This window comes from Geotrypetes seraphini, chromosome 17 (assembly GCF_902459505.1).
Source record: "Geotrypetes seraphini chromosome 17, aGeoSer1.1, whole genome shotgun sequence".
NCBI classification, from domain to species: Eukaryota; Metazoa; Chordata; class Amphibia; order Gymnophiona; family Dermophiidae; genus Geotrypetes; species Geotrypetes seraphini.
In genome coordinates, this window is record NC_047100.1 from 39,221,090 (window position 1) to 39,235,858 (window position 14,769).

General features: G+C 42.4%; 1 protein-coding gene across 4 annotated transcripts in view; it reads right to left on the reverse strand.

Moving 5' to 3' along the window:
• TWF2 (twinfilin actin binding protein 2) overlaps positions 1 to 14,769 on the reverse strand; it is a 77,231-nt gene that overhangs the window by 41,916 nt on the left and 20,546 nt on the right. For all 4 annotated transcript variants that reach the window (XM_033926150.1, XM_033926151.1, XM_033926149.1 and 1 more), the window contains one exon: positions 9,293 to 9,388. In XM_033926150.1, the coding sequence (XP_033782041.1) occupies positions 9,293 to 9,388 (96 nt within the window). The remainder of the gene's footprint in view (positions 1 to 9,292; positions 9,389 to 14,769) is intronic.

Here is a 14,769-nt window from a genome sequence, read left to right on the forward strand (position 1 = left end):
TGCTACCAGGCAATTAATAAGAGCACTCGAAGAGTACACTTGTTTGCATATCCCTCAATAAAATCCTGTCATTACAAAAGGTTCCTCGACAGAACCTTTTCTTTTCAGGCGGCCACACTGAATACATGGCTTGCCAAAATTACGTTAGAAACTTCCTCTTATCTTGATTTTAGAAAACAGATAAAAATTCAATTATTCAATAGACTGGCAACCTAATGTATCTTATTACTAAGCAGCAATAGGACCAGCCGCCACTACCGGGAACCCTTTGCCACGATCCAGCCAGACATATAAGATCTTCCCCCAGCATTCCATTGGATAGATCAATCTACCTGCTTTTAAATATCAGCAGCAGTGGGAGAACAACTGCTTTTACACCTAAGCAGCATTGGGACCAACCGCAACTACCAAGAGCCCATAGACCAGATCATGACAGGAGTGTAAGCTCCACACCTCCTGCAGTCCGCTAGGAAGATCAACTGCTTTAACACCTAAGTAGCAGCAAGACCAGCTGTCTATAATAGGAGCCCTTGCCCCGATCCAACCAGGCATGTGAGCTCCTCCCCCTATATCCCGTTTAAGAGATCAATCTACCTGCTTTAAATATCAGCAGCAGTAGAAAAACAACTGCTTTTACATACAAGCAGCAGCGAGACCTACCACAACCACCAAGAGCCCACAGACCCGATCCTGCCAGGAGTGTGAACTCCTCCCCCTGCAGTCCATTGGAGAGATCAATCTGCCTGCTTTTAAATATCAGCAGCAGTGGAGATCAACTGCTTTTACACCTAAGCAGCAACGAGACCAGCCACAACCACCGAGAGCACACAGACCCGATCCTACCAAGAGTGTGAACTCTTCCCCCCATGCAATCCGCTAAGAAGATCGACTGTCGGCTCCGGGCGGCTTTCCCGCAGAGGAGAGAATCCTGCATTCACCGTGGGCCTCATCTGGGGCAGCCTCCTTGGAGCGGCTGGGGCACGGGCAGTGTGTCTGGGAGGGAATGCATGGATGGGAGAACATCGCAGGGGAGGAGACATAGGCATCCTGGGACTGTCTGCCAAGTCTCTTCCCTGAAGAAGCCCTTTCTGGAAACGTCAATCGCTCCTCCTAAACTTACTTGCTCCACTTCATCACTGACGCTGAAACCGTGGATTGAAGACAAAGTTTTATTTTATTTTTCTTTCCAGCTTATGATTTATCTTTAATCTTATCTATTGTTTTGCCTTTTGTCTTTGTTTTGTTCTATTTCTATCATTTAAATTTCTCCAGAATTCTACTGTTCAACGGTTCTCCCTTCTGTATCTATTCCTTCTCTCCTCTCTTCTACCTTCCAAAGTATCTAGATCAATGCTGTCTTGTTAAAATGTTTATTTTTATTTTATTTTTCCTCTATCTCTACTTTTCACTTCTCTATTACCCTCCAGGTACTTTAGTTAGATTGTGAGCCTTCGGGACAGTAAGGGAATTTTTCAAGTACCTTTCTTATTTCTAATCTTAATGTATATTTTCTGTAAACCGCTTAGAACCTAACGGATGTAGCGGTATATAAGAAATAAATTACATTACATTACATTACATTACTTACTTATAATTTTTATCTCATTTTAAATTGTTTGTATCTTCCCACTGTAAGCTTTTAATTTTGCCAAAATTTTAGATGATTTCAATTTTAAATATCTATTTGTACTGTATGTATAATGACTTATTGATGTGAACCGCCTAGAACTCCCGGGTATGGCAGTATATAAAAATAAACTATTATTATTATTCTCTTGTCATGATACTGCAAGTCCTCTAGTCCTTGGGTTGATGTTTCTGTAGAACTTTTCTTAACAGCATTTACTCTTCCATCCCAATAGAATTTTGGAAAGAAATTCTATATAAGGAATAGAGAATCTTTGCTGGACCATGTGAAGGGTGCTGAAGGGGGTGGAGAGGAACAGATGCTGAAGGGAAATAGGGAAGAGAGAGTGGGGAGAAGACGGAAATGGGGAAGAGAGAGAGAGGGGAGAAGACGTTGAAGGAAAGTGGGTAGGAGAGAATGGAACAGACACTGAAGGGAACTGGATGGAAGGAGGGAATAAAGAAAAAAAGGCACATGTTGGATTGGGGAGACAGATACCAGATCTGAGAGGAGGAAAGGAGGAGAGAGATGCTAAAAACCACCTGGGGAAGGGAAGGAAAGATGGAATGGAAGATGACAGAGATGCCAGACTATGGAGGGGGGGGGGGAATGGAAGGGAGAAGCACAGTAACAGAGCATATGGAATAGGCAGAGAGAAGGCAGACAGTGGATGGAAGGAATTGAATGAAGAGAAAATGAGGAAAGCAGAAACCAGATCAAAGGTAGAAAAAAAAAATTATATTTATTTTCTTTTTTTGCTTTAGGACAGGGGTGTCAAAGTCCCTCCTCGAGGGCCGCAATCCAGTCGGGTTGTCAGGATTTCCCCAATGAATATGCATGAGATCTATTAGCATACAATGAAAGCAGTGCATGCAAATAGATCTCATGCTTATTCATTGGGGGAATCCTGAAAACCCAACTGGACTGTGGCCCTCGAGGAGGGACTTTGACACCTGTGCTTTAGGATAAAGTAGTATATTAGTTGTGTTGATAAATATCAATAAACAAAGCCCTGCCAGCTGAAAGATCTCTTTCTCTAGTTCGGCAGCCAGAACTTTGATTTATAAAATGACAATTGTACAGAATATTGGGTTTTTTTATACTTTAATAAAATAAGTTCAGTATAAAATTATTCGAGGCTTGTGTGGATGGGATCAGATGGTTTGCGGGGATGGGGACCGAGTTTGTGGGGACAGGATGAGCTCATGGGGACAGGGCGGAGACGGGGACAAATTTTCCCCCCGTCTCATTCTCTAAGCTAGGTCTGAGTTTCTTCTTAAACAAAGCATCATTCTCCCAGTATTTTCAATGTTCTTTCCTACTGAAGTGAAGAGATATAGCACTCGAGTGCAAACATGAATCTACTACGCTACTATATTGCTTAAAAATATTTTATTGAAATGAATTACAGTCATCGGACAGGAAAGTAAACATTCATACCACATCAAGATAAAGAAGTAAGCATCAGGTAGTGCGCTCGGTTCAAGCTGTTTTAAAGACAACTTACCTAAAACGGAAGTAAAATCCATAGTGCTGGAGCATGAAATAAAAGGAACTATTTCATGTGCTTTTGAGCTGAGCTAGTTGGGGTTCAGGACTGAAGGACAGGGGAAAGCCGACAGTCGACGACCGGTCGATGGTACGGACAACAGGATGCCCGGACGTAGGAACAAAGGACTACTACTCATACACAAGAGAGGTCAACCTCACAGCCAACAAAGGAGAACAAGCAGGAAAGGACAACTCAGACACAGGAGGGGATGACCACACAACAAACACGGGAGATAACACAGGAGCAGTAAAGGATACCGTAAATGAAACTGTAAGGGCAGCCAAGAGTAAAAAGTCCAAAAAGGTAACACGAAGGGAACTTAAATGCATGTATACAAATGCTAGAAGTCTAGGAAACAAAATGGGAGAACTAGAGACGATAGCAAGACATGAGAACATGGATATCATTGGCATAACAGAAACATGGTGGAATGAAGAAAACAAATGTGACACCGTACTGCAGGGATACAAACTATATAGAAGAGATCGAGTAGGGCAGAAAGGTGGAGGTATTGCCCTATATGTTCAGGAAGGAATAGAATCTGTTGAAGTGGCTACGACGGAAACAAAAGAGAAGCTAGAGTCCCTCTGGGTCAAGATTCCTGGCCAAAACAGCGCAGACACGAAAATTGGCCTTTACTATCGTCCCCCAGGACAGGCGGAGGAAACTGACTCAGAAATGATAGAGGAAATCAAACAAGAAAGCAAAACGGGCAATGTAATAATATTGGGAGACTTCAATTTCCCGAGGATAGACTGGAAACTAGGAACCTCCAACTGCGGCAAGGAGGCCAAGTTCCTGGAGGTGCTAGGGGATTGCTTCCTGGAACAATTGGTAAAGGAGCCGACAAGAGACAACGCCACCCTGGACTTGGTACTAAATGGCCTCACGGGACCGACAAAAGAAGTAGAAGTTACGGTACCGCTGGGGACGAGCGATCACAATGTGATCAACTTTAAGCTTGACATCGGGAATAGAAAACGTGCCAAAACCTTAACCAAAACCTTTAACTTTAGAAAGGGCAAATACGATTGCATGAGAGCCATGGTGAAACAACGACTCAAGAAAAAGGTGGACAAACTTGAAACGGTAGACCAGGCATGGTCCCTACTGAAAAATACTATCACAGAAGCACAAAATCTCCACATTCCAAGGATCTCCAAAGAGGGGAGAACAAAAGGTAAGGGAGAACCGGCATGGCTTACCGGACAGGTGAAGGTAGCCATAAAAGAAAAGAAGGACTCTTTCAAAAAATGGAAACACATGAAAACAACCGAAGCATGGAAAATACATAAAGATGATCAAAAGAAATGTCACAAGGCGGTGAGGGATGCCAAAAAGGACTATGAGGAAAAAATAGCGCAAGAAGCCAAAAACTTCAAACCCTTCTTTAGATACGTGAAAGGGAAAAAACCCGCAAAAGAGGCGGTGGGACCCCTGGACGACCAGGGAAGAAAAGGGTACATCAAGGAAGATAAACAAATTGCGGACAAACTAAATTCCTTCTTTGCATCCGTCTTTACGGAGGAGGATACCGCTAAAATACCAGAAGCAGTGAAAGTGTTTAGTGGAGTAATAGAAGACAGCCTCACCACAGTTGAAGTGGAGTTGGACCAGATATACTACCAGATTGACAAACTTAAAAGTGACAAATCCCCTGGACCGGATGGAATTCACCCGAGAGTTTTAAAGGAATTGAAGGTTGAAATCGGAGAGCTATTGCAGAAACTTGCCAATCTGACAATCAGAACTGGACAGATACCAGAGGACTGGAAGATAGCGAATGTCACGCCAATTTTCAAAAAAGGATCGAGAGGGGAACCGGGCAACTACAGACCTGTGAGTCTTACGTCTGTCCCTGGAAAGATGGTTGAAGCACTGATCAAGGATAGCATAGTCCGGCACCTAGATACACACGACTTGATGAAACCCAGTCAACATGGGTTCAGGAAAGGGAAATCATGTTTAACGAATTTACTTCAATTTTTCGAGACCGTGAACAAGCAAATTGATAGTGGAATGCCGGTGGACATAATATATTTGGACTTCCAAAAAGCATTCGACAAAGTTCCACATGAAAGGCTTCTCAGGAAACTACAAAGCCATGGAATAGAGGGAGATATACAAAGGTGGATAGGCAAATGGTTGGAAAACAGAAAGCAGAGAGTGGGCATAAATGGAAAGTTCTCAGACTGGGAGAAAGTGACTAGTGGTGTGCCCCAGGGCTCAGTACTTGGGCCGATCCTATTTAATATTTATATCAATGACCTGGAAGACGGAATATCCAGTGAGATCATTAAGTTTGCAGACGACACAAAGCTATGCCGGGCAATCAGATCGCAGGAGGATAGCGAGGAACTCCAGAGCAACTTGTATCAGTTAGAGAAATGGGCAGATCAATGGCAGATGAAGTTCAACGTGGAGAAATGCAAAGTAATGCATTTAGGTAGTAAGAATAAGGAATACGAGTATAGAATGTCAGGCGCAACTCTGGGTAAGAGCGAACAAGAAAAGGACCTGGGTGTACTGATAGATAGGACTCTGAAGCCGTCGGCACAATGCGCGGCAGCGGCAAAGAAAGCAAACAGAATGTTAGGCATGATAAAGAAAGGAATCACGAGTAGATCGGAGAAAGTCATAATACCGCTTTATAGAGCAATGGTCAGACCACACTTGGAATACTGTGTCCAACATTGGTCTCCCAACCTAAAGAAGGATATAAAACTGTTGGAGAGGGTGCAGAGACGAGCAACGAAGTTAATAAGAGGTATGGAGAACTTGGAATATGAGGAACGACTCAAGAAACTGGGACTGTTCTCCCTTGAGAAGAGAAGGCTGCGAGGGGACATGATCGAGACGTTCAAAATGCTGAAAGGCATCGATAAAATAGAGCAGGAAAATAAATTATTTACATTGTCCAACGCGACACGGACAAGAGGACATGGTTTGAAGCTAAGGGGGGACAAGTCCAGGACAAATGTCAGGAAGTTCTGTTTTACGCAGCGAGTGGTAGACGCCTGGAATGCTCTCCCAAAGGAGGTTATTAAAGAATCCACTGTGCTGGGATTCAAAGGCAAATTAGATGCACATCTCCTTATGAGAGGCATAGAGGGATATGGGTGACTAAAACTACATCAGGTGTATACCTGACTGGGCCTTCGCGTGTGCGGATCGCCGGACTCGATGGACCATGGGTCTGATCCGGAGATGGCAGTTCTTATGTTCTTTATGTTCTTAACCATGTGATGATCATTTAAAGACCAGAGCAATTGAGCAGATGAATAAGGGATGGTGAGATGCGACAGGTAAGGAGGTTTCAAAGGCTAGCAAAAGATTTTTGAATTTAACCATAAAGTCATCAGGAAGCCAGCAATGCTGCTTCAATGCAAAAATGATGCAATATGATTTACAAAGGTTACATAGAAGACGGAAGTATTTTGTAAAGCTTGAGGGCACCAAGAAATTTAGGATGTGTTTGTGTTATTCGTGTCATTAAGCCAAGCAATTCTGGCACACAGATCGTCAAATGTATGCTCTTTGAGTATCAGATTGCATTGACCTAACATTCTATCTCTAAACATAGAAACATGGAGTTTGATGGCAGAAAAGGGCCGGTGGCCCAACAAGTCTGCCCACACAATAACCCTCCCTCCCACAAGTCTACTTAAGACAAACCCCCCCCCCCACCTGAAGTATCCATCTTTTAAGCAAAACTCTGAGTTACCCCCACCTGTTGGTCCCATCGACGCTTGAAGTCAAGCACGCTACTGGCCTCGACCACCTGGCGAGGAAGACTATTCCATTAATCGATCACCCGTTCGGTGAAGAAGTATTTCCTGGTGTCGCCATGGAATTTTCCCCCCTTAAGTTTTAACGGATGTCCTCGTGTCGATATGTGACCCTTCAGAAAAAAGATTTCTTCCTCCACTTCAATGCGACCCGTGATGTATTTGAATGTTTCTATCGTGTCCCCCCTTTCTCTGTGCTCCTAGAGAGAATTTAAGCGCAGTCTGGTTAGGTGTTCTTTGTATGGGATGCCTTTAAATCCTGAAACCATCCTAGTGGCCATTCTTTGGATCGACTCCATTCTCTTCACATCTTTTTGGCGCATCAGTATACAAAGGTGGCATTCATGTTGACTAGGATGGTCCATAAGACTATGGTAAAAATTCAGCCTTATGAGAACACACCTCCACAAGCCCAAATATGTTGTACCTCATGTAGATAAGATGTTGTTAAAATTTTAAGTAGTTTGGGAAAGATTTAGAGATCAACTCATGCTCCTACTAAACAGCTATTCTTTGTAGTTGTTCTTATTGACAACATTTTTACAAGTTAGTACTAGTACTGCTGCAAAGCAGAAAGTTAGTTTAGTGATAAATAAGCAGTTGAAAGTAGAGTTATCACATTTTAGGATACAAACTAATCTAATCTCATCTGAATTTCTGTATCACACTTATCCAGTACAGGTTCAAGGCGATTTACAAGTTAAGAGGTCCATAAGGAAGTATGGGGAACAGTATTTACGTCACATCAATGAATGTAAGATATTGTGTTGCAGGTTGATAGGATGATGCCTAAGAACTAAGAGGACGCTAAGAACAGAGCTCCTCCACGAACCCTTGAAAAAGCCCTTGTGGGCGAAACGGGTCCCGTCGGGGCATGCTAGAGTCACTGCATTAAAGGATGAGTTTCAAGTTTATTAGTTTTTTAATATGTCGACCATCAACAAATATCTGGCCGGTTAACAATAAAATTTTAAAAAGAGAAAGAAAGAAAAAAAAATAAATAAATAAATATTTGGAAATAAATAGAGTGAACATCAAAGACATTAACTGGACAGACTTGAAAGTGAGGGTAAGAGGGAATGGAGGGGAAAAGTTACATATTTGAGAAGAAGAGGAGAAAGTGGGAGTAGGATAAAACATAGGGTAGGGTCGCTTTTTTAAAGCGGCTGGTTGCTTAAGAAAGAAAAAGAAAATGAAAAAGAGGAGAATAAATAAAAAAGAAAAAAAAAAGGAGAAGAGAAGATAAGTCTAAACACAAACGAATGTGTCACGAAATAAAAAAGTCTTCAGTCTTTATTTATTTATACACTAGTGTTTAAGCCCGTTACATTAACGGGTGCTAGAACAGATGTGTAAACCTTTAGCACAATGAGGTGCTGAGGCCTTTCTTTTCTTCTCCCCCTGTCCAGCAGTAGCCCTTCTCCCTTCCTTTTACCTCCCCCTGTCCAGCATCACCCCTTCTCCCTTCGCTGCTCACCCTGTCCAGCATCCGTTAGCCCGGGCAGCCTCGGGGCTCTTGCTAGGCTGGCCCGCCTCGCATTATCGAAGTGGGCCAGCCTAGCAAAGGTCCCGTGGCTGCTTGATGAAACCACGGCTGCTGCCGCTGCTGGTCCGGGGGTGAGAAGAAGAGGCATCCCGGCCGCATAGGCAGAAGGCAGGAAGTCAGCCAGCGTCGGAGATCGAGGCAGAAGGCAGGAAATCAGCTGAGGCAGGCATGGGTGATCGGTGGCAGGCGAATTATTGTACTGCACATGCGCGGCACGGAGCACAAAGCATGGAGGCACGGAGATTAAAGTGCACATGTGCTTAGGGTTTTATTATGATAGATTTTGTAAAAAAGACGATAGTTAAAACAGCAGTAAGCATACCAGCTACATTCAACCAGAAGGCCAGGATTTGAGCTCAAATAGAACAATCACAGATGTGGATACGTTAAGAGCTCTTGTGCCATTCTGTAATTGATCCCTAACCAGTGAGGTTTATATTTGTTGTGGGAGTTTCCAAGCTGCCTCACTTATTCATCTTCAATACTCCTTTAGTGTTGTGGATTCAAACTCCAAGCTGCTCCTTGTGACCCTGGGCAAGTCAGTTAATCCTCCAATGCCCCTGGTACAGTAGATATATTGTGAGCCCACCAGGACAGATCGGGAAAATGCTTGAAATGCCTGTATATAAACCTTTGAGTGTGGTTGTAAAACTACAAATGGAACCCAAGTCCCAATCCCTTTCCCCTTAATGGCGAAGCATGACAAGGACAGTGGATAAAGATGATGGCACAGCAAGTTTTCAAACTGACAGCATTGACAGAAAACCTGTAAACTCTACCTTTAGAGTTCCAAAGAGTTCATCTTTGATATGTCCACCTCCAAATTCCTTCTTAACCGTAGCTCTAGTTGCTGCATACAGCATTTTCAATCGAACCTGAAACCCAAAGAGTAGAAAACAATTTTACATAATGAAAGTACAATTTACATCTGCAGGCACAGAAAATATAAAGAGAAAAACAAAATAAATAAAAGGCAAGAGGATGCAGACAATAAAGGGAGAATGGCGCTTAAAAGCCACTGGTGCCGCCAGCAGCACGACTTTTTCATCGGGGTAGGAAGCCTCTGTAGTAGCCTGACGCTCTCAGCGTCCAGGAGAGGGGTCCTTTTGGGACTCCTGAAAAAGATCAGGAGCTGCGGTACGCAGCCCGTGGTCGTGAGCCCGGGGCCGTGAGTCCAAAGGGGCGTGGCCAAAAGGGCAGGACCTGCCCCTTTTGAGCCACGAGGAGCAGGGGATTCTTCACCGTTAATATCATGGATAAGAGAAAAGGCAAGACTCCTTCTTTACCATCTGTACCTGCCAAGGGGCCAATAGATCATCATCTTAGGCCCCTGAATATATCTCTGCTGGAAGAAAAGGTAACTCTTTCCTCCCAGTCAGTCTCCCTGTTTTCTGGGGAACCGTCACCTCCTCCTCAACCTTTTGCTAAATTGCTTGAGAAGGCAGGAAGTGCCTCCAAAGTTGGGGCTGTAACTCCTTCTGAAAACTTTTTGGAACTAATTGAAAGTAAAGATCCTGATCCTATTCAATCTCTATCACCAGAGACGCAGTCTCCGACTCCTGTTCAGATGATAATGGAGCCAGATAGCATTACGCTGCCTGCGGATAGGGTAATTACCTCGAATGATTTCTGGTTGACAGTAAAAAAATACTGAGTGTTCATTCAAGGCACTGTACAAAACTTGTGTCAATTTTCTTCTGATATAACCTTAAAGGTGAATGACCATGAAACTCAGTTGTCTGATTTAGGGGAAAAGCTGGATAAACTTGATACCTCAGTAAATACCATATTTTTTGCTCCATAAGACGCACTTTTTTCCCCTAAAAAAGTGGGTGGAAATAAGGGTGCGTCTTATGGAGCGAATACCACCCCCCCACTCCTGTTTTTAATCGCGGCGCTTCCCTCGTTAGATGGCTCTCCCCGTGCCGTAACAAATCAAGATACACTTGCACAGAAAGTGACTACAGCAAAAGAAAAAAAAAAATATCTCACTAATTTTGTATAACAACAAAATATTGCATAATCTCTCAAGTCCACTATAGGATCCATGATGTAATATAAACGGAATAACAAGAAAATATTAACTAAAGATACGTGGTACGTGGTTAACTGATATTCAGGCGTCTAATATCTTAAAGACTTCATTTATTTCCCTTCTCCAGGGGGGGCAAAGAAAGAAAGGCCGTCAGCTGGTTTGGCTCAAAGAAAACATATTTCTGAGAATTATATTGTACTATACATTTGCAGGGATGACGGAGATAAAAAGTTCCCCCAAGAACCAAAACTCCAGGTTTTAATAATAGAAACTCTTTTCTACGCCTTTGTGTATCTTTTGCCAAATCTGGGAACATTTGTATCTTAAAGTCAAGAAACTTTTTCTCTTTATTTTTGAAGAATAATCTCAGAAGCCAATTTTTATCCAATGTAATAGCCAAGGTCACAATCAATGTTGCAGGTATTGCGTTTTCTCTATCGGACAATTCAAGTAAAGCAGATACATCAATTGGTCCTTGGTCTCTTTCCTGGTAATCCTGATTTTTATTTGGTAAATAATAGACCTGAGTGAAAGGAGGCAATGAATCTTCCGGTACTTCCAATATCTCCAACAAATAGCGTTTTAACATTTCTCTTGGAGTAACTGTTAAAATTCAGGGAAAATTAATCAATCTAAGATTATTGTTCCTAGAGAAATTTTCAAATGTCTCTATCTTCCTTCTTAAATTGACATTGTCCTTAATTAATGTCTCCTGAAGCAATTTGGAAGACTTAAGTTGATCTTTAATATTCTGAATATCTAGTTTTGATTCTCCCAGGTCTTGTTTTATCTGAAGAACTTTCTTCTCCTGGGATTTTATTTTCCCCTCAATCTGAAAGTAATCAGCAAAGTAGAGAGTTGGCGGTCTAATCTCACTGCTTGTGTGGCCAGGAGGCCATTATACCGTTTTTTCCCGTTTGACTTCTCTGATTGGGGGTATGTGAATGGAGCGACTCGCGAGAACTGCCTGCAGTCATTCAGGCAGGCGCACGGGACCAGGCAAGTGCGCCTGCCTGAATGACTGAAAGTGAAAGTGCCTGAAAGTGCGCAATCATGAGAAACCTAAGACAAGTGCGAAAATTCTTCGACAAAACTCAATTCCAGATCCTAGTTCAAGCCCTAATGCTGGGTCTACTAGACTATTGTAACATTCTCTATCTACCCTGCCCCGCGACCATGATTAAACAACTGCAAACAATCCAAAATACAGCCCTGAGACTCATCTACTCTCTGAGAAAACATGATCACATCACCGAGGTGTACCTCCACTCACACTGGTTACCAATTCAAGCAAGAATACAATTCAAGTTCTACTGTCTTCTATTTAAAACCATGAACGGAAACAGCCCAATATACCTAAACAACTGTCTAATCCGAACCACCTCAACCAGACAAAGGAGAACCCACGAAGTCAAATGGGAAAAACGGTATAATGGCCTCCTGGCCACACAAGCAGCGAGATTAGACCGCCAACTCTCTACTTTGCTGATAACGACCACTGACTACAGAACATTTAGAAAAGAAATAGGTCTTCTCAGCTGACAGTCCCAGACGCTGAGTAGCACGCCGGAGAAGTCTACTTGAAAAATTTCTTTTAGACTGATTTACTTACTTGAGATGCCGAAGAGGAAAGGCCGCAGCGCTGCTGGAGCCTCGCGGCGTTCAGCGGTCCCCTCGTTCGGCAATATTGAAGAACTCCTACGTCGGATGCAGGATATCCCGGCAGAGTCGGCACCCCCCCTCGCTGGAGACGCCTCAGAGGGGCGGAAATGAGGTGATCTCCTTGGGGCTAGAGACTACGCTGAGCCCCGACGCTAGGGCACCTCCCCCACCTCCTCAGGTTACCAGCTCCCCACGAGTGGAGGAGCTCCCGGAAGAAGGCAAGCACCTACCCTCGGAGGCCAGGAAGAACAGAGAGGGGAGCGTGGAGATGGACTCCCTAAGTTTTCAGGTGAGTCCAAGAAGTACCGAGGATTTGGAAACATCAGGGATTATTTCAGCCCAGCAGAAGGATTGCCAGAAATAGCTGATAACTGGTGAGACTATTCAAACTTTTAATCTCTCATATGTTATTGAAAAACCCAGAGAAGTAACACTGGACTCAATCTGGGATTTTGTTGCTGACCTAGCCAAGTCTGTTAAGCCCCAGCTTTTGCAGCTGGAAAATAAAATTACTCTTCAAGAAACTGAGATAAAAAATATAAAAGTTGAAATTGATGAATCCAAGAACTCTATTGTGAATATACAACAGGAGTTAAAAGCATCAAAACAGCTTAGTGAAGCAATGGTAAAAGATAACACAAGTTTGCGTAGAAAATTGGAAACTTTGGAGAACTTTTCTCGTAATAATAATCTCCGCCTGATTAATTTTCCTAAGATAGCCTCGGTGACACCTAGATATATGTTGAAACGTTATATGGTAGAGATTTTGGGTATTCCAGAGGATACATTACCACCATTTACTCAAGTATACTACCTACCAATGAAAACTACTAAATTACCACTTAAACAACAGGAGGACAATCGACCACTTAATGTTTCAGCAATCTTGGAACTTTCGGATAGAGAGCTTGCATCTCCGGCAACATTGCTTCTTACTGTGGCTCTTGCACCAGATAAAAACTGGTTGCTTAGATTGTACTTTAGAAATAAAATGAAAGAATTTCTTGGACATAAAATATTAATGTTTCCAGATTTGGCACGGGAAACCCAGAGAAGAAGGCGAGAATTTCTTTTGATGAAGCCAGGTGTTATATCTCTAGGAGGGACTTTTTTCCTACGACACCCTTGTAAATGTGTAATACAATACCATATGAAGAAATATGTATTCTTTGAGCCATTCCAGTTGACAGCCTTTCTGGCAGGAACTCGACTGGATGAAGGGAAATCAAGTGAGGTGCAATTGAATAAATGATATCCTTCCTCAGCCAAGGGATTTTGTTTTCCTAATATCTGAATTGATACTTGTTAGCATTTGTTAATATGTCCGCCTCACCCTTCTTGGATCTAATTTAGAGGACTTGAGCTGAATTTAAGCTAAACATTTATTTTTATTTGATTTGATTATTATGTATTTTACCTATGAGTATTATTTTCCTGCTTTTCTTCAACTTTCTGTACAAGTGGATACTTGATTTATAAAATGTAAAATTTGATAAATAAAAAATAAAAAAAAAAGAAAAGAAATAAAAACCATACTATTTAAAAAATCCCTGATACCCAACAATCGAAACCAACCTAATGCCTCCCCATTCTCTAAAACAACCTAACACCACATGAACCACCTCATCTCTATGAACCAAGTTGACTACTCCCTAACTATTCTATAATTCCTCTGGAAATGGCCAGATAGATCCTTTTTGTAATCCGCCTTGAACTGCAAGGTAATGGCGGATAGAAATCACTAATGTAATGTAATGTAATGAGGGATATCTTGAAAACCCAACTGGCTGGGGGTCCCCTAGGACAGTGTTGAGAACCACTGCCCTAGAAAATGCCAGACGACAAAGACTGCTTATCTGTGTTCTTTGAAGACACCAGCTCACCAATCATATTTATGGTTGACCTAAGTAACAGCAACTCCAGGGACATTTTCCTGAGCTTTCTAGCAAAAGCTTAGCTTGAGTATTCCTCTGAACATGTATTGGAGTCCATATATCCCTGCAGCTGTGTGGCATGCCAGTGCTTGATAATGAAGCTAATAAACACAACTCCAAACAGGAGACAAAAGGCTGTGTATTAACTGAACTGTTATCCTCATAAAACATCTGGTACAGGCAAGCAACCTTGTTTACTCTAAACATAAGCAGTTCAAAGTAGTTACATCCATGGGATTCCTTAGATAAAGGTTGTCCTCAACAAAAAAGGGACAACAGATCACTAACAAGACCAAATATTTTTCAAAGGATCAGAAGATTTCCTAAAATAATAAAAATGTGCCCCAGGATTGCTAGAGTTTTGGCTCAGTCCACCAAAAAGATTCTGGAGAAAATAATACCCAAACTAGCTATAGCTCTAACATCATGGAGTAATTTAGTAAAGTAGCTGAAACAGATTTTTCCGAGGACATGTGTGTGATATCAGCCAACGAAGCCTGGGCCGAACAAAACCCAGCACACGAAGTAAGGTCTTCCAAAAGCTTCTATAATATGCTGAAGTGTTTGACCCAGGCTTTGACAGATGACATCACTTATATTTGGAAATATGGTGTCCTGCTTGTCC